The 27,561-nt window shown below is 44.3% G+C and overlaps 1 protein-coding gene across 5 annotated transcripts in view; it reads right to left on the reverse strand.

Annotated features, from left to right (window-relative positions):
* Window positions 1-27,561, reverse strand: part of ANKRD31 (ankyrin repeat domain 31) — a 2,265,957-nt gene that overhangs the window by 1,439,927 nt on the left and 798,469 nt on the right. For all 5 annotated transcript variants that reach the window (XM_078675241.1, XM_078675243.1, XM_078675240.1 and 2 more), the window contains one exon: window positions 2,883-2,959. In XM_078675241.1, coding sequence (XP_078531367.1) covers window positions 2,883-2,959 — 77 coding nt within the window. The remainder of the gene's footprint in view (window positions 1-2,882; window positions 2,960-27,561) is intronic.

The following is a 27,561-nucleotide window of genomic DNA, read 5'->3' on the forward strand; positions in this document are numbered from 1 at the left end:
ATATATATATACATATATATATATATATATATATATATTTATATATATATATATATATATACACACAATGCCCCACTGTCATCAAGACAGACCCATCCAGGGGCGTGGCATTAACATTGTGTGAAAAACTGAACCAGGTGCACGTAATCAGCCAAGAAGAAAATTTTGAAACGCGTCAGGCTCATCGTGTAACTGACTGTCGGATTGAAGCTGCCAGCAATAGATCAGTTATACCCGTGAAATAAAGGTTTGCCACCGACCTTCGTGTTTGTGTGCTGTTCAAGCAAGGGCAAGTTGGAGCGACGATATTTGGGCGGTGGTCCTGTCGCCTAACGCGCACCATCCCATAATCGGGAGCCGCGTGGCTCATATCCATTGAGCTGTATGCGGAACACCAAGGAGGGATCTAAACTGGTCACTGCTGGCGGGGCCCATCTGAGGGCTTGAAAAGTGACAGACATTAGTGCCACCATAGGACATGTAATTAACCTGGACTGCTGTTCCCTCAATGCCCCACTGTCATCAAGACAGACCCATCCAGGGGCGTGGCATTAACATTGTGTGAAAAACTGAACCAGGTGCACGTAATCAGCCAAGCGAATGCCTCTGAAGAAGAAAATTTTGAAACGCGTCAGGCTCATCGTGTAACTGACTGTCGGATTGAAGCTGCCAGCAATAGATCAGTTATACCCGTGAAATAAAGGTTTGCCACCGACCTTCGTGTTTGTGTGCTGTTCAAGCAAGGGCAAGTTGGAGCGACGATATATATATATATATATATATATATATATATATATATCCATACTAATATTATAAAGAGAGAGCCCAAAGGTTTGAGGGGGGTAATCTCAGTAACCACAGCACCAATCACAACACCCAATACAGCGTTGGAAAGGGCAGTTGCAGCAGAAGTACATAGGCTATGCAGACGGCCACCATATTTTTGGATATTGTTTTTCAGAGTTTTATATAGCGCGAACTTGACCCGAACTGAATCAGGTATCAGAGCGCTTTACATAGCACCAGTTACGTTACATGAAGACACACATTCATTTTTGTTAGGCACGGGGAGATTAAGTGATTTGCCCAGAATCACAGGATGTTTGGCGTCGTTACCAAGACTTGAACCCAGATCCCCAGGTCCGAGGTCGAGCGCCTTAGCCGTTAGGCCAACTCCTCTACACATTTAAAAGGTAAAAAACCCGTGCCAGCAAAGTAGTCCCTTGTGGGCGTGTCTGCGTTGTGCTGTGGGCGTGGGCTGGGGACGTGACTAACGCTGGGGGCGTGTGGTACGGCCATCACATCGTGGGCTTTGGGCGTGTGCTGGGGGCGTGACAAACGCTGGGGGCGTGTGTCCGCCCTTCATGCCATGTGAGTCGTACATACAAGCGCCAATTACGTTGCTGCACAGCATCAAGGGGCACGCTGGGGGCGTGTGCCCGGCCTTCATGCCATGTGAACGCAATTGCGCCGCATCAAGGGGCACGCTGGGGGCGTGAGAAACGCCGGGGGCGTGTGCTACGTTCCGCCCTTCATGCCATGTGGGTCGTACATTAATCAGAAGATCGTCTGCTGTAGCCGTGTGCTGGGGGCGTGACAAACGCGTTCACCTGGAGGCCTGGTAAGTAACGTTACTGCAGCCTCTCCTGCGCGCTGTTACTGAACTCTCTCATTCAACTAAATTACACGCGCCTGCTACCATCAACCAGGGCTCTAGCCGGGCTCAGGCGGCAGATCAGTACACTAATTACACGCGCCTGATAACATCAACCAGGGCTGCAGCTGGGTCTCAAGCGGGGGAACACGCGCCTGCTAACATCAAACAAGCCTGCATCTGGGCCTCAAGCGGGGAACACGCAAATGAGCGTGTCTGCGGGGACAATTACTGCAGCCTCTCCTACTCGCTGTCACTCAACTCTCTCATTAAATGGATTTACCCGCAGCTGATAACTCTCTCATTCAACGACATTACACGCGCCTGCTAACATCAACCAGGGCTGTAACCGGGCTCAGGCGGCGGATCACTACACCAATTACACACGCCTGCTAACTTCAACCAGGGATGCAGCTGGGCCTTCTCCATCCCTATTCTAATGAAACAAAAAATGTTGTCTACCGCGAGATTTTAAAATAAATTGCCCTTGCCAAATACACACATTCTATTTATATATATATATATATATATATATATATATATATATATATATATATATATATATATATATATATATATATATATATATATATATATATATATATATATATATATATATATATATATATATTATATTATATGCTCCAGGGTCCACACATGTGGGTGTGACTATTCAGTGCTTATGACTATTGAACAGTATCCCCTGGAAGAGAAATTTACTTTTCCTGTTTCAAAGAAAAAACACTGTGTGGCCAATCATTTTTTTCATTTTTTGAATGTTGGTATTGCATGCCAGCGATTTAGCATTACTAACCTACCCCACATCCCCTGAGTAGGCATTGGACTACTCTTCTGCGCTACCCTGAGATAGTCAAGTGCTACAATGGGCTGCTTGCTTCCCAGAAAGGAGACAACTGTGGACCTATGAATTGTGCAGGCCTCACATCCTGCACAACTAACCAATTTCTTGCCGGTAATTATCATAATATCTCTCTGAGAATAAGTGTTAGATCTTCTTAGTACAGTGGAAAAAACATGGTACCTAGCGCCAGTACATGTGCATAAATGAAGTTGTGAAGCTTGTGCACCAGTGTTGTTCATCTTTCCTAGATCTCTGAACAGCTATAAGTCAATCTGGTATTGTAAAGGCCATGCAACTTGATTTTATACTGCTGTTATTAAGTCATTCTAATTTGCTGCAAAACATTTTAGAAAATAAATGACTTACCACTTTCTCTGCTGAAATAATATGGTTGGCTCTTCCTGTAGTCTTCTCCAGATTCTGATTGTTTATGCTATGTTTACCTAAGAAACAGAAGAAACTATATGAAAAAGTGACTTGTTTGCAACACTGGTTCTCCCTTAGTCTTTGTCATTTTAGAGGACATCGGAGCATCTTAAATAACACATTTTCAAGCAGCTTAACAACACTTACTCACTGACAGCAACTACAAAGAAAGGAACAGAAAGCATCCTGCTGAAGATACCTCTTTAAAACAGCAGCCCTGAATCCTTCCGTAAGGGAATGAGTGCGGGTTAACGAATACTTTGTAAAGCGAAGCTATAGAGAGTACAAATTCTAGGTCCTGTTCCATAGTGTTGGAATTCAAAAGTTATTGACATCAGAGGGTTTCAAGAACAATGTGAAAGTTGTATGTGGAGTGATGCTGTACACTGGCATGCAAATTGGACTCCGTAACCTTGCCACTAGTACTACTAGCTCCTAATGTAGTGATCATGTACACATGGCTTCTTGATACATGTTTTTCTTAAACACATGTGAGAATTTGGACTGTTTTTATTGGAAATATCCGTAGAAGATATTAAATTGATATTCACATATGTGGCGAAAATAGTAGTGGCTGCTACCAGACGGTAGTGGGGTGAGGGGGATGGAGAGGCGGTGGTGGAAATGAAAAAAAAACCTTTATCTGGGCTGGCCGGCCGGCCGCCACCCCTCCTCTTCTTCTTCTTCCTGTCTCTGCCTTCAGCTGGAAGCAGTAAGAAGCACCCGGGCTCCCCATAGCCAATCATAACACAGCAATGCAGCATTGTGATTGGTCTGAGTACCGTGATTAGGCGCTCAGACAGGGACTGGGAGGCTTTGCATGTTTCTCACCAGGCTGTCTGTGTAAAGCAAGCCTGGTGGGGAAGATGCAAAGTGTGCAGGACTGTTAGTTAGGCCCGAGAGGGCCAGCCAAGCAGTCATGCACACTTAAGAAGTGCAAACTCCTCTCCCTGCTCAGGCCAGAACTGCCCGAGAGCCACTGACTTCAATAGGAAAAATAAAATGATAATAACAATACGTTATTATTTTGTTTTTCCTATTGAGCAGTGGGGGAAAACTCCTCCACCTTAGCAGAAGAGCCGCCACTGCATTTGATCATGGATTATGACATACATTGATATTGTCATTGCCGGTGTGGGCACTACTGTGTGAGTACAGGTTAGGACATACATTGACATTGCATTGACAGGTACTGGCATGGTCGTGCATGCACATGTTATGGCATACGTTGATATTACATTTATTGGTATTGGCGTTGTCCGTCCTGCACACATCACGGTAATCATTGACATTGTATTCACCCATTCCAAACAAGCCCCTTGTGCCGTATCGATGAGATATCTTGCCGGTACGTTTCTATGACTTCTGTCATGAGCCATCTGATGGTATTGAACAAGTTTTCCTCTTTTATTCTTTTGAGCAAAATGGATGCATATACACAAGGGGCTACCATCCACATGACCAGAACATGACAAGACTACTGGTTGTCTACAGCTAATAGTCATGTTGTACGCACACTGGATTGGGAAAACTTGCCTATCCCCTGTACCTAGATAGTCGGACAAACCTAGGCTTCGCTATTCTCCTTTTGTTTAAAAAAAACTTTTTTGATTGGTTTTTGCAAAACATATGTGAGAGCACAATATATCAATCCGGTTTCCGCTAGGCCCCTAATTCGACGAGATTTAAATTAAATTAAATTAAATAAAATTAGATTTGGGTAATGATTACCCACCCACTCACTAGCGTCTGTTCCGAGGTGCTGGCAGAGAGGCAGTGGTGGGGAGAGCGGGTCTTTTGCCCATGTAGGATGCTGGGAACCTAACAATGTCAAACCTGGGGCACACAAGCTGTGCAGGATTAATCTCAGAGCTGGTAAGTGTGGAGAGAGCAGAGGGCTGGAGACCCTGTTGTATCGAGTTTTGGTAGTTAGTGTGAGTGTGCCTGGTGATTGTTGGGCTCTGTTATGCGTGACGGTCCTGGGTTTTAGTCAGGGTCCAATGTTTTTGTGGCAGGGAGAGCCACTATTCCCCTGGAAGGAATGAGAGGCTGGACTGTGAGCTTCTGTTGGGTTGCTATAGTCTTATCAATTTAGAGAGTAATGTCTTCCAATTATGGGCTTTGGGACGAAGCCATGAGCCTCTGAACTCCTCTCTATGCAAGGCTGTTACCTTAGCTTTCATCCCTTGTGACAGGGTATGAAACAAAGCCTTGAAGGACGGGGACAGTGGAGACTTCGACTTCATTGTTATGGTCCTTCTAGCCAAGATGAGGGGGAGATCGAAGAAGCGTGCTGCAGTTTTTTCTCTACAAGATCTCTTGTAAATGCCTAGGGCCCCACCGCCCAAGAGTCCGCTCCCTGTATACCTGTGATTACCTCAAGTCTCGACATCATGGTCTCCCAGTGATGGCCGAGCAGTAGGCAGTCCTACAACATGTGTTTCATACCAGCCACAGTGGAGCTGCATCTGGTGCACAAATCTGGGCTCAATGGAAAAATCTAGAGATCTGCTGAGGAGAGGAATAGGGCCTATGTAGTGTATAAAACTGGATTCTTTGTAGATGGGAATTTTGAGGGATCTTCCTCGGGTATTCCAGAAATGTTTCTGACTCCTTGCAACTGCTACCCTGTGTGAGCAGAGCTTGTATGAGCTGAACGGCGACCAGCTCTGCATTAAAAATTTCCCATATATCCTTGAGAGCACCTTTCAAAGAGGCATATAGGAGAAACTGACCCTTGTGAAGGTCATAGTGCTTCATCAAGGTTGGGAATGAGAGAAGCTTGTTGTTCTGGAAAAGGTCCCCAAAGGTGCAGAGCCCGACCTGGTCTCTCCAAGCAGGAATAATATGGTTGCATATGGGGGCATGTGTTTAGTGAACTTACATGCCCTGTCAAGGCAGGTAAGTGCCACCCAGAGAAGGCGGGGGAAGCCCTATTTAGGCCGAATCCCTAGTGCCAACAGCGTCAATAGCACGGGCCGATTTGGTGGAGTACCAGTTGTGCAGGTTTTTTTGGAGCACCGATCCACCATTGAGTGGAATAGCCATTCTAATTGGGTCGCCTTACAATGAGAAGCAAAATGAGGGGCCTGAGGCCTCACTGGTAGGGTGTAAGCTGCAGTTTAGAGAGGACCTTCAGTCCATCAGAGTTGTACCATATTAGTTCCCCAAAACCTTAAGCAAATACTGGAAGAAGATATGGGGAAGAATAATACCTGAGGCCTGAGTGACAACACCGCTGTTGTCAGATTACCATCCAAAAGGTCTTAAACGGTATGGAACATGTGAATACCCAGGTACAGGAAGGAGGTAGGATCCCAGCGGACTGGGTCTTTGCCCAGATCCAAGACCACTGACCTCGCAGTAAGGTACAAAGGGAAAATGCAGGATTTGTTCCAGCTTACCCGAAGCCCCAAGACTGTGCCAAATTCCACTAGGAGACTAGCAATGGGAGAGTGTTCAGACAACAGGTATTTGAGGTAGAATAGAGCATCATGAGAATATACCAAAAACGCTTACATTCCCTCAGGGAGTGGTATACCCCACTATCTGCCACCCTGCCTGACGCAGGTTGCCAAAAGTTCCATTGCTAATACAAATAAAAGTGGCAAGAGTGGACAAGCCCTGCCTTGGACCCCTACCATGTATATGGCCTCAGAGAGTTGTCCCCGAAAGGGGACGCAGACAATAGGGTCCATATAAAGTATGCGGATTAACATAACAAATGTGCACCAAAGCCAAACTTTAACAACATACAAAACAGGCTATTCCAGCTTAGGGTGCAAATGCTTTTTGCAAATCCAACACCCTGAACATCTTCCATGATTCTATAAAAACGTTGGATATTCAGGGAGGTATTCCTGACAGTTTTGGCCTGCATGTACTATGCAAGGGAGCACTTACTGAATAAAGTTGGCCGGATTTTGTAATCCATGTTTAGTATAGCTATGAGGCAATATGAGGAAAGGTCTGTGGGATCCTTCCTGGGGATAGTAAAGAAACCAGCAAAGCACTGGAAAGCGTGGCTGGGAGGCACCTGGCCTCCATCCCCACCAAGTATAGCTTAGTCAAATTCAGAGCCAGAGAGGCCGCAAAAGTCTTGTAAAATTTGACCATGAGACAGTCTGTCCAGGGAGATTTATTGGCCACTAGCTCTGTGAATGCCGCCTTGCTAACTTGAGCTGTAGAAGGGTTATCGAGTGCCTTGTGATCCTCTAGGTAGAGTTTGGGGATAGGGGCATCCACTAGGAAGACCATCACTACTCTGTCCTTGTGTGTATCTGGTGGTTGAGCACATATGAAGTACGGCACCCATAGTTGTGCCTGGGTGCATGTAGCCCCTAATGTTAGAGAAGCACTATAGGTTTAATGGTAGTCAGACTAGTTGACTTAAGTTCAACTGCCACTGTTCTGGATATAAGTTGACAAATCTTCTTTCCTGAAAGCTTGGAAGAGCTTTGTACATGTGTACACAGAAAGGCTGACTTCAGGTGCAGAAACCAGACTGTCTCCTCTTTATGGCAAGACACTTTATCGCAGGACTAAGGAAAATGTGTTTTCTGTTGCAATCGAAAGACAAAAAAAGACATACTATGAGACATAACTAAAATTATAGAGTTTTCCTGTGGGTTACTTTTCATTGTTCCTAATGTTTGACTCTAATTGAAAGACTTTTAGACCATAGGCTGTAGAAAACATTTTTGTGAAGACTAATTGAACAGGAAGACAGTATTGTATCTACTGGAATTTCCCTTTCTCTTCTCAATCCTATGAATCTGTTCGGGCTTAGGTACCATGTCTGAGACAGTCAATCCACATCTTCAGTCTGGCAGCAGTGTATAAGAGAGAGATCACAATCATCAATACGACCAAGCAAGGGAGTGCTCTGCAGAGCATCCAGACTGCTGCTGTTCAACTAGGACTCGTGTCTGCCTGACAGGCAGTAGCAAATCCACTTGACGGCAGCCAAGACCAGTGACCTAGTGCTTTGCACTGAAGAGTACCTCATCTGGATCCTAAATGCTGAGAGCAGAGGTCTGAAACCGCTGCCCAGCAGATTTGAGTGGAAATAATCCAGGCATGAGGACCCATGTGCCTCCACAGATGAGTGCTAAAACATTCCTTGTGAATTACTGATCCTAGCTTGATTGCTTCTGCGTTTAAATACCCTGTGAGCATAACAGATCCTGGTATGAGGGTTCTGTGGAGGAGGAGAGTGACAGCTGCATGATACAGACAGTGTCTGAGTAGTACAGTCTAAAGACATTTGGTTATTGAATGTTAGGACACGAATGTCTCCTGCATGGTGAAGATGCATGTTCCTCTCTCCTGAGTGCCAGACATGTGTGCATCTTGATTTTTTTATTTTGCCCCTGGAGTCACACTAATCTAGTGTGTGAGCAGAGTCCTATCTCAGTCCCTGACTATTAGAGGTCCTGGACTTGTCCTGTGTTCATGAAGGGCACGCCAAACATGCCTTTTGACAATCAGTAGGGTGACCAGACTTTTTTTACCTGGATCACTGGAATGGAGTGAGGGCACTTCACTGTGCTCATCCAGTAACTTGTGTTACAATTCTGAGCGCACGTTTTAAGTGTTGATGTGTGCAGTCTATATGGAATATGCATGGCGTGAGTGAGCTTCAGTAACAGAGACCAGTGGGATCTAGTGTTGGTGCCCCTGGCCATGCACAAGATGGAGGGTAAAAACTGTGCCTTAAGGCAGTGAAAGTGCATTACATATATTCCTGTAGCTGGAGGGAGGAGATCAAGACAGTGAGGTGAGAGGAGTGGAGAAATGACTTTTTTAAATATTATATGAGGACTTTAAGTTAGCAAGAACCTGCTGATCAGCCTTCCTGAACACAGTCATTTTGTGGAAGGTAGGGATGGATTAGTTACTTACCTGTAATCCTAGTTCTCTTCCAGGGGTATACTCATCAAAGTCATAAGCACTGAATAGTCCCGCCCACGTGCGGGACCCCGGAGCAATAGCCAATAATATGCATATATCTACATAGGCAACAACAACATACGATTGTTTTTGATGAACATGTTTTGTTGTGGATTCGTTATATTGATGATGTTTTTGTTTTATGGCGTGGGGATTTTATTAGTGCAGACAATTTTATTATAAATTTAAACACTAATCATGAAAATCTGAAATTTACTAAATCCATCAGTAATTGTGAGGCAGAGTTTCTGGATGTCAAAATATTTGTACACAATGGGCACCTGGCTACTAAACTATATAGAAAAAGCACTGCTGGCAACAGTCTCCTCCACGCCAGCAGTGCACATCCACGACACGTAGCAGACTATATTTCGTTAGGTGAGCTACTCAGGATTAAAAGAATATGTAGTACAGAGAATGATCTTGAAGTCTGCACCATGGAAGCTTTGGATAGATTCAGGCAGAGGGGTTACCGTGAATCTGTCCTAAAATTGGCAGTGCAGAAAGCCAAGAGTAGAACCCGTGATTCCCTGCTTGATCTAACACATAACAACAAATCAGGCAGTGTCTCTGACGACAACACTGAGGTACCGAGACTTATAACTGCCTATAGCAGACAAGCTAGACAAATCAAATCCATTGTAACACAAAGATGGTCGGTTTTACAAACTGATTTGGTATTAAAACCCAGACTACCTGATGGTCCTACTGTGACCTTTCGGAAGGGCCTTTCCCTTAGGACACACATTTGCCATGATTTTCCTGAACTTAGGAAAAAAGTTGAGTGGATGAAATCCCGATTTGGGTTCAAACGTTGTACCTCCTGCAGGGCGTGCAAATTTGGTAAAACAACTACCCAATATCATACACCTTTCAGCCCTGACCCAGTTAACATCAAGGGTCAATTTACTTGCAAGACTGAGTTTGCTATCTATGTCCTGACATGCACATGTGGACTTAGATATGTCGGCAGTACACGACAGCCTGTGCATGTCAGGATTCTCCAGCACCTTCGCGCCATCGTAAATAATGATCCATCATATCCGGTGGCCAGGCATTTTAAAACCAATCACAAAAATGATCTACAATGCCTGACTTACTTCGTCATCGCCTCAGTGGATAAGCCTCTCAGGGGCGGTGACAGAGATAGGATGCTTAGGAGACTCAATTCATTTTGGAACTAGATAGCAAATTTCCAAACGGGCTCAACACTACGGATGATTTGCATGTTATCCTGTAAACTTCTTTGCTTATTTTGGGTTAGCTTAAGTGTCAGCCGCCATACACCTTCACGGTCGAATTTTTTACAGAATTTCGTTTATTTATCACTTCCCTGTTTTCCCATCAGATATGGTTTCATGGTTGTTATCATATAAGTTTTTTCTTAGTTTATTTGGGCAACACTTTATGTTATTTATATTTCAGACATAGCCATTGGGTACTATCTGTTAATTCCCGTTTTTTACGTATAACTGTGTTGAGAATACTCAACTGCGGTCTTGTTTCACTATTAATCCACTCTTTCCAGTTTGGCACTTTGACCACTGTTCTTATCTGCATTATAGGCATTCATATCTGTTGTTGCTATATTACATTTGAATACATAAGAACCTTGTCTTCTTGGACTATATCCAATTGTTTACATTTTTGCATATTTTGCACTTATTGCATTTGTCACTTTATTCAACTACATAGAGAGTTGTGGTATTTGCACTATGCATTGGCACTTTATAAAGACTTTTATAAATTGCACTTTATTGCTTATTTGCACATTGACAAGGTCCTATTTACTATTCTGTATTGGATTTTAATGTTTTTTAATATAGCATTACTTAATTGGATTTTTATACCATTATATGCAATTATGTTGTTTGATCTACACCACTGAGTGTCTGATCCACTTTATGCAGGTCACTAGATGCATTTTTAAGAAACAATGGAGTCATTTCTAAATAATGTGGATTTTAACCATTTTTAAATTAGTGAACAATAGACCGTGATAAATAATTTGTTTGGAAAACAGACCCCACAGTACTAAAAAAGTAGTATGTCCTTCACCTCTATGATCACATGGTGTAATGCTAGAGAAAGAGAAAAAAATGTTAATTGAAAAAAACTGTGAAGCACTGGGTATTTAAATGTGGTTGTCTTACTTACTGACTGTCTGTGAGCAAGGGCGGATGCCCGAAACGCGTCAGATTCTTGTTAAGCTCAACTTTTAAATAAAACTTTGTGCCTTCATTTACGTTGGATTCGTGTGGTTTTCCTTGGTCGTTTCAACACGGAGCTCTGGGAAGCTGCAGCTGTTGCATATCTACACACATATATATATATATATATATATATATAAATACATATAAATACGCATAAAATAACCATATATATATAGATAATATGCATATACATATACATATGCAGCCCAATATAAACCATACTAGGCTCAAAAACTGCCATTATTGCCTGTAAAATCTTTACATTTGCTAAATAAAAACATATAAATAACATTATATGACAATGCAAAGAAGAAAACACTGCCTTGGTTTTCTTTGAAACACACAACCTTTATTTTCAAAGGTAAAAACAGGCAGGATCATAGAGGCAGCTTTAGCCTGGATAGGCTGCATTGTAACAACAGAAAAATCTGGCACCGTGCCTTTAAGACCTCTGTGAGCCTCCAGGCTCCCATCATGCACCACAGGTGACAGTTAGGTCAGTTCTTTTGGACAGCGTCTAACAGTGTGATAACTGCATGGGTAACATGTAAAATAGACAGCTCTGGTATGCGCCCGGGGAGGAGGGTGGGTGTGCTTATGACTTTGATGAGTATACCCCTGGAAGAGAACTAGGATTACAGGTAAGTAACTAATCCTTCTCTTCCAGGGGATACTCATCAATAGTCATAAGCACTGAATAGAGTAGCAAGCCCATCCCATACCCTGCGGACGAATACCAGACTCTCTAAACAGTACACTAATAAAGATATTACCCAAACAAATTCCTCAGGGATGCCTGACCAACTTGGGCATCCGCCTGAGTATCAGAATCAAGGCAGTAATGGCGGGCAAAGGTGTGAACCGAACGCCATGTAGCTGCCTTACAAATTTCATGAACAGGAAAAATTTTAAGCATTGTTATAGTAGCAGCCTTTCCTCTAGTGGAGTGCGCTCTCGGTCTACCCGGGAGCTGTTTCCGTGCCAACTGATAACATAACAAAATGTATGACACAATCCATCTAGAAATGGACCTCTTAGAAGCAGGCAAGCCCGTATTCAGAGGACCGTAGTTCACAAACAGATGATCAGTCTTTCTAGCACTCCTAGTTTTATCAAGGTAAAACTTCAAAACTCTTTTCAAATCCAAAGAGTGTAGAGCTTTTTCAGCTGAAGAGCTCGGATTAGCAAAAAACGTAGGTAGTGTCACTGACTGATTAATGTGAAAATCCGAGACTACCTTAGGAAGGAATCTTGGATGAGTCCGAAGCACCACTCTATTCACATGGAAAACGAGATAGGGTTCTGTAGCACAAAAAGCCTGAATCTCGCTCACCCTGCGCGCAGAAGTGATAGCTACAAGGAAGGACACCTTCCGCGACAGATGTTGAAGGGAGGCCTTATGTATAGGTTCGAATGGAGGACCCATCAATTTATACAAAAGCACATTAAGCTCCCAAGGAGGCGAGGGAGACCTCACGGGAGGATACACTTTCCTGAGACCCTCCAGAAAATCCTTCACAACTGGCATTTGAAAGAAAGACACCTGGGTAGGGGACTTTCGATATGCTGTTATTGCTGCCAGATGGACCTTAATAGAGGAATACTGTAAACCTGCTTTGGCCAAAGAAAGTAAGTATGGTAACACTACCTGTTCCTGACCTCGAATCTGGTCATGACCTTCAGCAGCACACCACATGAAAAACCGCTTCCACTTGAAAGCATACGTCTTCCTTGTAGAAGCTCTCCTTGCCTCTCTTAAAATATGCATACAGTCCTGCGAGAGGCCTAGATGCCCATACTGGACGAACTCAGGAACCATACTGCTAGCTTCAGGGACGGCGGGTTGGGATGGAACACCTTGCCGTTCTCTCTCGTCAGCAGATCCGGACAGCAAGGAAGCCTCCTGTGCTGAACTTTGGATAGATGCAGGAGATCCGGGTACCACCATTGGCCAATCCGGAGCCACTAGAATCATGTCTGTCTTCGACTTGTACAGTTTCTTGATCACCAAGGGAATGAGTGGAATCGGTGGAAAAGCGTAGAGTAATGTCTCTGATCAGTCCATCCATAGAGCATTCCCCTTGGACCCTCGTTGTGGGTACCTGGACGCGAAGACGCGGCATTTTGCGTTGTCGGCGTCCGCAAAGAGATCGATTTCTGGTGACCCCCAGGCCTGGAAGACATCTCTTATCACTTCGTCTTTTAAGACCCAGTCTTGTGCTTCTGCGAAGTGTCTGCTTAGGTCGTCTGCTTGGACGTTGAGGACACCGGGCAGATGGACAGCTGAAATTGTCATACCCCGAGCCAGAAGCCACTTCCAAATTGCCTGTGCTTCCAGCGACAGAGGCCTGGATCTCCTTCCGCCCTGCTTGTTCAGATAGTACATCGTTGTTGTATTGTCCGTCTGAACAAGCAGAGAGGATGACTTGAGCGCTGGAAAGAAAGCCTTGAGAGCTAGATGTACAGCTCTGAGTTCCAACATGTTAATGTGATACAGCTTTTCTTTCTCTGACCACACTCCTTGAACTTGAAGGGACCCCAGATGGGCGCCCCATCCCCGCAGGGACGCATCTGTCACCAACGATCGACTGGGCATGTCCTCTTGAAAGGGCACTCCCACTACCAGATGACTCCGCTGCATCCACCATCGAATGGAGATTCGCACTGACAGAGGTAGTGACAGTTTGTCTTCCCAACGGTTTGAAAACTGGGACCACTGATCCTCCAGCGACTGCTGCAGAGGTCTCATGTGCAGCCTGGCGTTCGGGACGAGGAAAATGCAAGACGCCATGGACCCTAGCAAAGACGAGATCTATCTGGCCGTTGGTCGAGGAGTCTTTAGTAAGGTTTGACACTTGAGGAGAATGGAGGATAGTCTCTCCTCCGAAGGATACGCTTTTGCGTCCTTTGAATCCAGAAGTGCGCCCAGATAGTGTATCCTCTGTGTGGGGTTGAGGATAGACTTTTTGAAGTTCACGTGCAGGCCCAGCCTCCGCAGCTGATGTATGCAGAACGTGAGATGTTGCTGAAGCAGACTCGGAGACGCACTCTTTAGCAGCCAATCGTCTAGATAGGGATAGACGAAAATATGTCTCTTCCTTAGGTAAGCCGCTACGACTGCCATGCACTTTGAAAAGGTGCGAGGAGCTGACTTTAGCCCGAAGGGCAAGACTGCGAACTGGTAATGGCTGGTTTGTATGCAGAACCTTAGAAATTTCCGATGCTTTGGGGCAATGGGGATGTGAAAGTAAGCATCTTGAAGATCTATGGAACACATCCAGTCCTTTTGATGCAGAAGTGGAATTATTTGATGTAACGCCAGCATTTTGAACTTCTCTCGCCGAATGAACTGATTGAGGCGCCTGAGATCTAGTATGGGCCTGAACTCCTTGTTTGGACCTTTCTTTGGAACTAGAAAGTATCGGGGGTAAATGTCTTGTTGACGCTGTGCCCTCGGGACCTCCTCGATGGCTTTCTTTAAGATTAACGTAGACACCTCCTGCTTCAAAAGATGAAGTCGATGGAACACAGACTTTTGAGGAGGGATGGAAGGTGGAGGAGACTTGAATCTGATTGCATATCCATTTTGCACAATATTCAGCACCCATTTGTCGTTTGTGATGTTTTTCCACTCGTCCAGGCAAAAACGAACACTTCCCCCCACCGGAGTGGGTAACGGGCTCAGGGGAAGCAAGCACTCACTGGAAATGCCCCCTCTTCCTCTACCAGGACGACACTGGGAGAACTGAGATCTTCCCTGATTCTGTTGTGACGACCATTGAGGGGTTTGAACCCTCTGCTGGTTCTGCCTCCGATCATAAGGATGGTATTTTTTCTTAAAGTTGTCCTTTCTTTTTTCGAGACCAACAGCTCTCACAGTATCGAGCTCGGTCTTCATTCGTGACATCTCATCGTCAGCATGAGACCCAAAGAGCGATTTACCATTGAACGGCAGATTAAGAATTCGGTGTTGCGCTTCAGGTTTAAGACCCGTAAGCCTTAGCCAAGCTGAGCGTCTTGCACAGAGTCCATGAGCATAGCCATGTGTAGACAGGTCGGAAGCATCTGCAGCTGTGCTAATCACCTGGTTAGCCACTAGCCCACCTTCATGAAGGATTTCAAGGAAATCATGCTTGTCTTCTTTAGGAAGTTTTTCTGCGAACCGGGACAAGGAATCCCACAGTACGCGGTCATAGCGACCCAGTAAAGCAGAGGCGCTGGCAACCTTCATGTAGGAAGCAGAAGTGGCACACATTTTCTTTCCTACTGAGTCCATAGCTTTACTGTCTTTCTCAGGAGGCACACATTATGATGCCGCTCCTGTCTGATTCTTATGAGCCACTGAGACGATGACTGAATCAGGTTGTGGCTCAGTCCTCAGAAATAAAGGATCAATGTCCGAAGCCTTATATTTCTTTGCGATCCGCGAAGGAACCGCTCCCAAAGATGCAGGAGTTAAGAACTTGTGCTCCGCGGGTTCCAACAGACCTGGAACCAGAGGAAGTAAAGGCCTTGATGATAACTTCTGATGTAAGGTCTCAAAAATGACCGTTGTCTTGGCAGTAGAGACCGGCATCTCGATATTAAGCTTCGCTGCACCACGACAGAGAACTTCATTGAAAGTAATCACGTCGTCAATCGGTGAAATCCTACTCGGAGGAGTTGATGACAGCGTTGGCGAGTAGTTCCTTTTTGAATTAGTAGACCTTGTTGAAGATCTAGCATTGCGTCTTCTAGAAGAGTGATGACGCGAAGACCTAGGCGAGGGTGAAGTTCGCCTCCTCTCTGATTGAGACTTTCTCGGAGGAGTACGCTCACGTCTTCTTGGAGAGTGTACCACCTGTACAAGAGGTTACCTTGATCTTGAAGCAAGTCTTACAGACACCGGAGACCTGGAACGAGACCTTGGAAGGTTAATTTTTCTGATCTTCCAGTCTCTGATCTCCCCCAGCCATCGTGGCGAGATATTAGCCCCTGTAGGTGAAGGTGCTCTTGAGGGCTCTGGAGAGATTTGTACAATCCGCAGCCCAGGGGAGGAAGAGGAACTCCCGGAGGACACAATAGAAACCTAAGACCGGTCTTTGGACACCGTTCTAGGCCTCTTTGCTGCTGGAGAAGTCGACGACAACCTCCTCGACGTCGATTTGTCCAACGGCGACTTCCTCGACGGCGACTCCCTCAACGACGATTTCCTCGGCGGCGTTCTCCTCGGCGGCGACCTCCTCGGCGGCGACCTCTTCGACGACGATTGCCTCTTCGGCGTCGACGTAAGGCGCCTCGACGGCGATGATTTTCTCGGCGTCGTGTGCCTCGACGTCGCATGACTGGGGCTCTTTGACGTCGAAACCTCTACTGCCCGGTTCGACGTCATGGCACCTCTCGACGGCGACCTTGACTGATGTTTCGAGCCTCGACGTCGAGTCCCGCCCTCTTGCAGTCGCAGGCGAGCCAGACCGGGACCGCCTACGCTCATGTTGCCTCTCACCTTGCTTCGACGGCGAATTCTTCTTTGACGGCGAGGGATGCTTCGACGTCGATGTATGCCGCGACGGTGATTTCAATGCTGATTTAGAGCACACAGGTACCTTGGAAGAAGATCTGTCCCTTGAAGTTGAAGGAGACCGATGTTTTCTCTTCTCCCCTCTGTACTTGCGCTCTTTGTGTTGAGAAGAAGGCTTCCTGGACTGAAATTCTTCTCTTCCACTCACAGTTCCTCTGTCATGCAGGGACTGAAGCCTGCTCTTCTCTCTCTCTCTCAAAGTCCTATTTGAAAGCTTGCTGGAGTGGTAGCAGAGTTCTGGCTTGTGAGAAGATGGTAGACAAGCTACACAGACCGAATGAGGGTCTGTCTTGGCCATTTTTTCACAGGCCGGACACTTAACAAATAAGGCCGGCATTGTGACTGGAAAAATAGCCAAAAAACAGCAAAAAATTGTTGGATTAGTCAGATAATGACTAAAGACGTCGAGTAAAGACGAAAAAATTAGAGAAAAACCATAAGAAAGTGAAAATATATCACCAACTGGCGTGCTCAATGCTCCAGGATCCTCACAGAAGGAGCCGGAAAAAAGAACTGACCTAACTGTCACCTGTGGTGTTTGATGGGAGCCTGGAGGCTCACAGAGGTCTTAAAGGCACGGCGCCAGATTTTTCTGTTGTTACAATGCAGCCTATCTAGGCTAAAGCTGCCTCTATGATCCTGCCTGTTTTTACCTTAGAAAATAAAGGTTTGTGTTTCAAAGAAAACCAAGGCAGTGTTTTCTTCTTTGCATTGTCATATAGTGTTATTTATATGTTTTTATTTAGCAAATGTAAAGATTTTACAGGCAATAATGGCAGTTTTTGAGCCTAGTATGGTGTATATTGGGCGGCATATATATATGTATATGCATATTATCTATATATATATGGTTATTTTATGCGTATTTATATGTATTTATATATATATATTTGTAGATATATGCATATTATTGGCTATTGCTCCGGGGTCCCGCACGTGGGCGGGACTATTCAGTGCTTATGACTATTGATGAGTATCCCCTGGAAGAGAACATAGGTAGGACTGCAGACTCTTGTGAAAGGTGAGGCCAGCCATTTCCCGGATTACTCCTTCATTTGTACTAATGACAGTGAAGTGCAAAAACTACACACCTGCTTGAGCTTCAGTTGTGGATGTTTCAAGATTGAGATAACCCTGCTATTAGAAGACTCATTCTACGCAAAGGCTGTCTCTGGAGAACAACCTGGTAAGGGTGCACCAAAGAACTACATCAAACTTATTGTACAGTTTGAGACAGTGGATCACCACAAAAAGGTATCCTACAACTTATGATCAACCAGGCCTCCAACTGGATTCAAACGACAAGAACATTGGAACACAGTGACTGTGGCCACCAGGCAGAGGACCAAATAGAGGGTATTTTTCCCACCACCAATAGCTCAGTTTTACTGCTGTTAAGTTGTAGACAGTTATTTGTCATCCAGAGTGCTAGGTCTTGAAGGCAGTTAGAGAAATTGTTGGCTGCCACCTCTGGAGATTGAGACAGGGAAACCACCAGTTGCGCGTCATCCGCATATGACACGATATTGATCCCATAACTCTACACAATCTCTGCTAATGGGGCCACATACCGATTAAAGAGAGTGGGGCTCAATATAGATCCTTGGGGTACCCCTTGGGCCATCAAAATATTTTTAGAGAAGTGCGGGTGTTAGGTCACCTGAAAGCTCCGCTCTCTTAAAAAGGATCTCAGCCATTCGAGTACCACCTTATCCACCCCCCTTCTCCAAGGCGTTTTAGGAGAAGTGGGTGGGACACAGTGTCAAAGGCTGCATTGAAACCTAGGAGGAGCAGAGCATAAATAAGTGGGCTGCATCTGCCAAATGCATGACTGTGGCGTGTGGCTGTATCTGCTGAACGAAAATAAGTTACTTACCTGTAATTGAAGTTCTCCAGTATGGATTATTTACTTACCTGTAATCCTAGTTCTCTTCCAGGGATATCCTAATCAAAGTCATAAGCACCTGAATATTCCCACCCATGCGCGGGACCCCCGAATCACAAACATATCTGTGACACATATATATATATATATATATACACACACACATACACAATAAAACGTAAATGCAGCTTTCCATACACTAAGAGCTGAACGGTGCTGTAAGGACTTCCCCTGTGTAGTGTAGTTCCTATATTCCCTATAGGCTCTGCGTATTGGAATAATATAACCTGTAGATTAGACGTAGGACAGAGGTCGACTAGGTCTCTACCGAATATACTAAACTTAATTGTGTGAGCCAGCTAGCTCAGAGGTCACTAGAAACTTTCTCGAATTCACAAGAAGGGATTAGTCTCTGACAACCGCATAAACATGACAACTTTGTTTCCCCAAGATAAAACGTATCTTCAGAGTCGTGAAAACAATAGATCATTATTTCACTCGGTCAATCGTGCATGCTTCTTTTCACCAGAGGTGCCAAGAAATAGATAGACGGGCGTTTTCAATAAAAAGGTTTAATTGAACAGTCTTCTTTCTCAAGCATAAGAAATGAACTGCTACAATCGTAACACTGGTTGTAAAATATACTGCGTACAGTATAAATAGTAGAATAAAATAATACTGTAAGAGCATTGTATGGTTCCTAAACCATAGATAAATACATACATAAATAAGAGAGGCTAAAAGTACTCAACTGGTGCTTCTAAAATACGCCTACCCCAATGTACCTAACCTAAGCTTAGTACGAGGGAGGAAGAAAGTGAGGTGTAGCATAAATGTAGTATTCTTTTGCCAAGAATCTGCCCAAGATTTCTCTGAGGGTCTAATCAGCTCCGTACCTTGGTTTAGAATGAATAAGGTTGGTCTCGGGACTCGATTTCCCAGCAACCGCAAGGGTAGCTTGGAAACACTGGAGCTGGATTTCTCGGCAGGAGAAAAGACAGCGTCTTTCTCAGTGTGTCTGCTGGAGGGTCGGCTTCCTTCGGCACTTGCTGTAGCAGGGCGCGTCGGGCAAGTAGATAGTCGAACTTCTCCAAACCACTGTGTGTTTGCTTGGGCAAATGTGGGCATATTTATACCTTGAAGGTGCCGGGTTTGAAGTATTGTTGGACATAATAACATCACCAAAGAGTCTCAGTTCTTTGAAAACTCCATTAGTTCTTGGATAAATCAATACTCAAGCAAGGGGAAGTCCCTGACTGCTGAAGGCGGGCTTTTCCAAGAAATCGTTGTGGATTTTCGGAACTAGTGGAATTAGCCCTGCCGTATTTGGACTGCATGAGCAATGCCTAAATATGGTTATAATTTCTATGCCTATATAAGGATATGGTGCTTTATACCTATATAAGGGCATGAATAAATACAATAGGGTCCTAAAATAATACATAACACCCACTCCACGCTATTATGTTCATCTAACAGTAAATACTAAAACATACAATCTAGAGTATGTGTTTACAACCCCCAAAAAAATCATATAAAATGCATTTAGAATTGGTTGCACACGAAAAAATGAGCATTTTGTATAGTACATAAGTAAAGGAAATGACTTCAATATAAGCATATGATATGATATTAGCAATGCTAACTGAATGAATCACGAAAATTACATTTCTGAAATGGCTCTTAGTTACAGAAGAAAAAAGGTCGAGACCATCCCAGGCGTGTGGATTAGGATAAATTGCTTCTAGGATGTGTTCAAGGAATTTCTTGTTCTCTAAGAATAGTTCTACTTTAAGCAGATTGCTTTTTGTGCCAAAGTTTAATTTTGGAAAAAAATCAAATAAAGCTGTCGTAAAAATAGAGTTCCAAACTTGGTAGCTTTTGTTTTGAAAAAATGAAGGTCGAATTTCAGAATTCGAAAGAATGCTGTGTGCTAATTTCAAAAGTTATACTCAGTGTCAGGAGAAAACATTAAGTCATCAAGGCTGGCAAATAAATCATGTATCACAGTAGATGAACGTTCAACCACTTCATTAAGAAGGTCAATTGTGCACATATGTGAAGCATCGCAGTCAGCGTCAGTTGCCGCGTTAGCAATGTTCATAGCAGATGGTACCTGTGTGCCTGTTGATCCGCGTATCTCACCTCTAGATGGATTTGCCGGTGAGATCTCAATGAATGCCGTCATTAGGATTGGTAGCCGTTGGGGGCAACACAACACATGAGCCGTTACCGGACCCAGTAATGCGTCAGCCTCCGTTGGCATAACCGATGGTAGTGTTAGACAGATATCTAACGCACATTCCTCTTCACAAAGCAGGCATCGTAAAACAGGTAAGATGCAATCTTGCCAGATTGGTCTGAATGACAGGAACCACGTGGTATTCAGATCTCTCAAACGAGCCAAGCCAAGAATCAGTGTTATTCTGTCACGGTACCTCATAGCTTGCAGCGCATTTTCCATGCTGACTTGGGTATCGCTGGTGGCCGGATTTGCCATAATGGAGCAGGAGGAATAAAAATAAGATCCCTGCTACGAGTCCCAAAATGAGAGGCAGTCCGCCGAAGAAGGAGTGGACGAAGTTAGGAAAAATGCCCAGGACTGCTTCAAAGGGTGCTAACAGTCTCGAAAAAATCATCTTAAATACATGTGCAATACTGCTGGTATCAGACATGTTAAAGATACGAACTAACATTTCTGAGAAATGTACTGGGCAGTTTGTTGATAATGCATGTATCTCTGCAGAGGACCTTGCAAATTGCAGATCATACGTTTCGCTGGACGAGGTCAGTGGCACAGTTGTTTGCAAAAGAATGGCTTTCATTCTGCTTAAAGTATCAATTCGTATAGAAGAGATGTTCAGTGAAGGCCATAGTGAGCATAAAAGGCAGCAGAATATATTTGTTTAGTATTTATCAACATACTTTTCATGCCTGTCTTATTCACATTTTTAAAGTAGAAACTTTCTGGGTTTGTAACATTAAAACCTTTAAAATATGGAAATTTTCTAAGAAACATTTTAGAACTCCCTTTTGGAGGTGTTGGGCAATGTTCCCATTGATTGTAAGTTAAAACATTTCTAGGGTTTGCAGATCTATGCAAGTAATGTTGGCCAAAATGATTAAAACAATACATTTCTTCATAATTTGATGAACCTTTTAAGTATTCATGCTTTGTAAATTTTGCTGACATTTCTAAGTCTGCCATCATGTTATTAACAGTCTCAAAGTCCCAATTATCAGAAAATGTACTAGGTGAGATGAAATCACTCAAGGAAACCTTAAATTGATGAGTAATCTTTAGCAGCTCAACAGTGCCATAAATGTCATAATCAGTTGTATCCCAGGCTATTCCACCAGGTAGTGGGACCGCTGTGATGTTCACTGATGACAGGTCTCGTTTTCACGATGAGATGATTTGTGTGGCTTCAGGAGCAAGTTGATGTTCTTACTTGCTGTGTCCATTTTAATGTGTTTTCCATCTATCAGCTTTCCCAAACTTAAAACAAGAATGAGCCATAGTAGGAGGAAAAGTACGCCTAACACAATCCAAAGTTCAACCCATAGCGAAACCAGATATGTATTTGCAAGCTCTTGACCAAGTTCCTTTACTTTTTCCTTGAAAGATTTGTTTGCTGGCGTAGTTTCAGGTTCACTGGGATCCTCAGAAAAGTTGATAAAATAGCCAGAGGCAGTTCTGTCAATTGTTGGTATCGCATCCGGATTATTTGAAATTGCTGGAGCTGTTTGTTCCCTTGACATGTTTGTATAGTCAGATGCTACATCATTGTAGATGGTAGTTTCTTGACGAACTGTTATTTGGGTTTCAAGAGGTACAAGTTCCATGGCTTTGTTGCATAGTCCTTCTTTTCTCACTTTAGAATCTTCAAAGGTGATGAGTCTTTCAGTTTGAACCTCTTGGATAGTAGCAAGATTTGGTCGTCTGCTACATCTTGGGAGTTCAATGGGCCTACTACTTATTATCGGCCACATGATGTGGTTTTACCAGGTCAATTGACACAGACCGGTTCTCCTTTTTTCCAGAAAGGGGCAGAAGTAGTACTGTTCTTGATCCGTGGATTGCTAGTACAGGTACTGGTTTTCTGTAAGAAGGCCCAAATTCCTTCTTGTCCGCTATTTTCTCCCTGACCAGATCCCCAATCTTTGGAATTCAGACAGGTCTTGCTTGGACAGGTGGTTTTTCTTCAGTGGTCGTTGGCTTTTCGCTGGTATTGCTTACACTTCTTCTTGTTTCATTTAAGTCCTGTAAAACAGCCAAACAATCTTTGATATCAAAGGCTTTTTGTTCCACCACTGAAGTGTGACGATCGAGGTCTTCAACCAACATTCTAGTACTAAAAAGGATTTCATATGGAGTGATTTCACCCAGAGAACTTCTTGGCAGGTTATTAAGACTATGTTGGACATTTATTAGATGTTTGACCCACCCATCACCCGAACCTAATACCCTAGCTGTTATAGATTGCTTTATGTCACGTTTTTTTCTTTCAACAACCGAATTTCCCTAGAGCTAAAGGCAGGACCCTGGTCAGAATGTAGCGTGCCGATTGCGTATGTGCCGATAAAGACTTGCAAATCTTTTATAACAGTTTGAGCGTCAGCTGAGCGCTGAAGCCACATCCAAATGAATCTCGAGCATGAATACACTGCGACCATGATATATTTATAGTTGCCATCCCTTTGTAAGGGACCACAGTGGTCCAGGTAAACGCACGCTAGTGGTTTATCTGAAATCAGAAGGGGCGTATAAAACTTTCATTTTCTGGCAGATTTCACATTCCAAAACATAGTTTCTGGTTTATTTCCTCATGCGTGGCCACCAGTATCGCTGTTTTAATAATGAAACTGTGGCGGAAACACCTGAGTGTGCAGAGGCAAGCCCTTCATGTGCCGTTAAGATTAGTCCTAACCTGTGTTCCATGTTTGGGATTACTCTATCCCCCACTCCAGGGATTCGAGCAAAAGGACATTATTTGCATCAGTTATATATGAGTACTTGAGTGGAAAGGCCTTCGGTAGTGTTTTACCGCTGTCTTTCATTGAAGCAGTGACTGCTTGCATTATTTCGCTGTCTATTTTAGTTTTTGAACGAGTAACAGCAGCTACGGAAGCCGTTTGCACAGCTGCCTTCGCGGCTTTGTCCGCCAATGAATTCCCTTCAACGTGAACGCCATCACGCTGATGACTCAGTGTATGGATCACGTGAGTCTTTTGTAGTTCTTTCTGCAAAATAACTACTTGTTCCCAAAGCATTTTATGCTTGATTGTGCCCCATTTTGTGTCCTGAAACCCATTTTGAACCCAGGTCTGCAGAAATTCATTGTAAGACTGAACACAGATATGCGAATCGCACACTATGAGTGTGGGGAATTTGCGATTGGTATTTTCCAGTGCCATCTTGAAAGCCTGTAGTTCAGCTCGCTGAGCTGTACAGTCTCCAAGAGATTGAGTTTTTGTGACCATAGGTCTGAATTTACCATTGTGCCAGCGACCTTTAACAATCGCGCACGCAGCACTGTAATCTTGTTTACCCCCAATTGCGAGCTGTGCTGATTCGTCTGTATATATTATACAGCAGTAATGTTCTAGAGGTAGAATTTCAGTCGGCAGAGGACATTCTTGTTCGTATTGGAGAAATTCTTGTGTCTTCAAGTAAGGGTCAAAAACGTATTCAACGTCTGTTGCAGCAATAGAATTAACCCATTGTATCTATCTAGGATGTAAAGCTTTTGCATTTGGAATGGTAGCCTTTGTCACTGCCTCTAAGGCAGGTACAGGTGTAACGATTGTAATGCAATTACCCTGTGCTAGGGCTCTCTCCTTTGCTACAGCAGTCTAAACCGCTGTCAGAATTTTTTCTGTTGAAGTGAATTTCATTTCAGCTTGTGTGTACAAGTGTGACTGGTAAGCTATTGGTACCTTTTCACCTTCGTTAAAGGTTAGGTATGTGAATCCACATCTCCCTGGGATGATTCGGATTACAAGGTTGCGTACATTGTCGCGTGTTTGTAAGTGTGTTGTTGCCAACATGTCTGTTTGCACTGAACGCAAAATTTCGGTATGTTTTTGAGTCCAATTAGCAGGTTTGAAATCAGGTTTGATTAGTTCGTAGAGAGGTTTAACCCTTTCTGCGTAGTTTAGAATGTAAGTTCTTCCAAAGTTTAGGAATCCTAGAATTGACTGTAGGTTTTTCAGCATTTTTTGAGTTTGGAGCAGCGCACATTTTTCTAAAGTTTGCTGCCAGGCTTTTGCCTTCACTCGAAAGTTCGTATCCAAATAATAGGACGTTGAGGTGGGCAATTCTGGACTTGTTTAACCCCTTCCATGCTCATGACGAGCTCAGTTTGTCATGCAGTACACTGCTTGTGTGCTCATGACGAGCTGAGCTCGTCATGAACAATGGGATTCAAAGATCTTCAGCACAGAGGATGAATTGCTGTAGCATTCATGTGGTTAAGTTGAATTTATACCCTTCTGAGACGAACCCAAGTATTATGGTGTTCACCATGTTAAAGTGTTTGTCCAAATCATCATCTGTAAGATAGATGTCATCGACATAAGATAATGCTTCATCAACATACGTTTGCAGTAACTCTGTTACTCTGGCTGAAAATAATCCAGGACTGTTTTTGAATCCCTGGTGGAAGACGACAGAAGTGTCGTTGTGTCACCATTATTGAGAAAGCGGTCAAATACCTGCTTTCAGATGCAATGTTTTGACAGAAGAAACCATTTGAAATATCTAAAATAGTTTTATATTTCTTGCGAACGATGTTATTCATCAGTGCTGCACTGTGTGAATTGTGTACTGCAAAAGTTTTGCAACAAGAGTTTAAATGTCTGTAGTCCAAAACTAGACGATATGTATTGTCTGGTTTGGAGACTGGAAACAAAGGATTGTTCATTGACGAGGTGCATGTTTCAATCACCCCTTGGTATTCAAGTTGATCTAAGATCTCCCTGACTTGCTTTTTAGCTTCCTGTTTTACTGGAAACTGCCTCTGAGCAGTAGGTTGATTTTTTAACTGGATTTTATGGAGAGGAGAATCCTCATCCCATCCCACATGATTTTTATATAGTGCTGGAGCCTGGGCCACAGCCCATTTTCTGGCATAGGTGTATTTTTTATGAATAGGAATATGATTAGAGAAGGCTGGCATAATGATCTCTTCGCCATGTGGGCACTTTCTGACAAATTCAGGTGGCCAGTCCTTTTCAGCCAGAAGGGAGGACGGTGGCAGTGTTGGAGCGTTTCCCTAACCAGTGATTCCTTCCGAGTAATCTGAATGCCCTGCTTGTATTCTGTATTTTAAGAACCGTATCACATTTTAAATCATTTTGCAGTAATTCTATTGTGTACTAACGATCTATGTTAGTGTAACATCCAGACTTTTAAACATTGAATCTGAGGTGTCACGGGGGGATATACTTGCCTGAAGAAGCCTGCGCTCGTCTTTCCAGCCTGCCCGCCCCGTTCCGACTCGGTAACCAGTACCGTTGAGCGGAGGGCGGGACAGGCAGAGCCAGGGACCTCTCAGCATACGAGCGGTTAGCGCTCTAGCTCTTTGCCTGGCAGGGCTATTTAGGACAAAAGGAAGTGCGGGCCCAGCGCGGTAGGGAGGACGGTGGCAGTGTCTTCCTGACCCGCTTGAGCCCAGTGGTGTAAGTGTTGGAGCGTTTCTCTAACCAGTGATTCCTTTAGAGTAATCTGAATGTCCTGATTGTATTCTGTATTTTAAGAACCGTATCACATTTTAAATCATTTCGCCGTAATTCTATTGTGTACTAACGATCTATGTTAGTGTAACATTCAGACTTTTAGACATTGAATCTGAGGTGTCACGGGGGGATATACTTGCCTGAAGAAGCCTGCGCTCGTCCTTCCAGCCTGCCCGCCCCGTTCCGACTCGGTAACCAGTACCGTTGAGCGGAGGGCGGGACAGGCAGAGCCAGGGACCTCTCAGCATACGAGCGGTTAGCGCTCTAGCTCTTTGCCTGGCAGGGCTATTTAGGACGAAAGGAAGTGCGGGCCCAGCGCGGTAGGGAGGACGGTGGCAGTGTCTTCCTGACCCGCTTGAGCCCAGTGGTGTAAGTGTTGGAGCGTTTCTCTAACCAGTGATTCCTTCCGAGTAATCTGAATGCCCTGATTGTATTCTGTATTACAAGAACTGTATCACATTTTAAATCATTTCGCCGTAATTCTATTGTGTACTAACGATCTATGTTAGTGTAACATTCAGACTTTTAGACATTGAATCTGAGGTGTCACGGGGGGATATACTTGCCTGAAGAAGCCTGCGCTCGTCTTTCCAGCCTGCCCGCCCCGTTCCGACTCGGTAACCAGTACCATTGAGCGGAGGGCGGGACAGGCAGAGCCAGGGACCTCTCAGCATACGAGCGGTTAGCGCTCTAGCTCTTTGCCTGGCAGGGCTATTTGGCCCTCCCATCATAATGAGCGTGCAGCGATCGCGCGCAGGGAAGCGTCAAAGGACGCGCCGAAGACAAGCCCAAGAGAAGCCCGTCTGCACCCGTCCGCGACCGTACGGGGCCAGGGGCTATGGCACTAACATCTTTAGGGGGAATTGGCACATCTTTAGGGGGAATTGGCACTTTGAAGGATAGGGTAAGTTATTCCTCCCAAGCGCTGAGACACATGAGGATAGTTACACATACAACATGTGGGACAGAAGAACGAACTCCCCCAGAGGGGCCATTCTCATGTAGGCGCTGTCATTTTCAGACTTCAGATGCCCCAATCCCCTGTAATGTAGAGCACCCTCTAGGTACAACTATAGGTATCACTGTAGAAACGATACAGGGAGGGAGAAATTTGTTGTGCAACGTGAGATGTCTGGCCAAACACTATACTGAGGTCTGGGATCTCATCTCTACTTATGAACCTGACCTCTGCTTCATCACTGAGACTTGGTTGAAACCTCATTCGGTCCCTGTTATCACTCTTGGGATCCCGGAAGGGTATAAGATCAT

The sequence above is a fragment of the Lissotriton helveticus genome, chromosome 2_1 (genome assembly GCF_964261635.1).
Source record: "Lissotriton helveticus chromosome 2_1, aLisHel1.1, whole genome shotgun sequence".
In the NCBI taxonomy this organism is placed as follows: domain Eukaryota; kingdom Metazoa; phylum Chordata; class Amphibia; order Caudata; family Salamandridae; genus Lissotriton; species Lissotriton helveticus.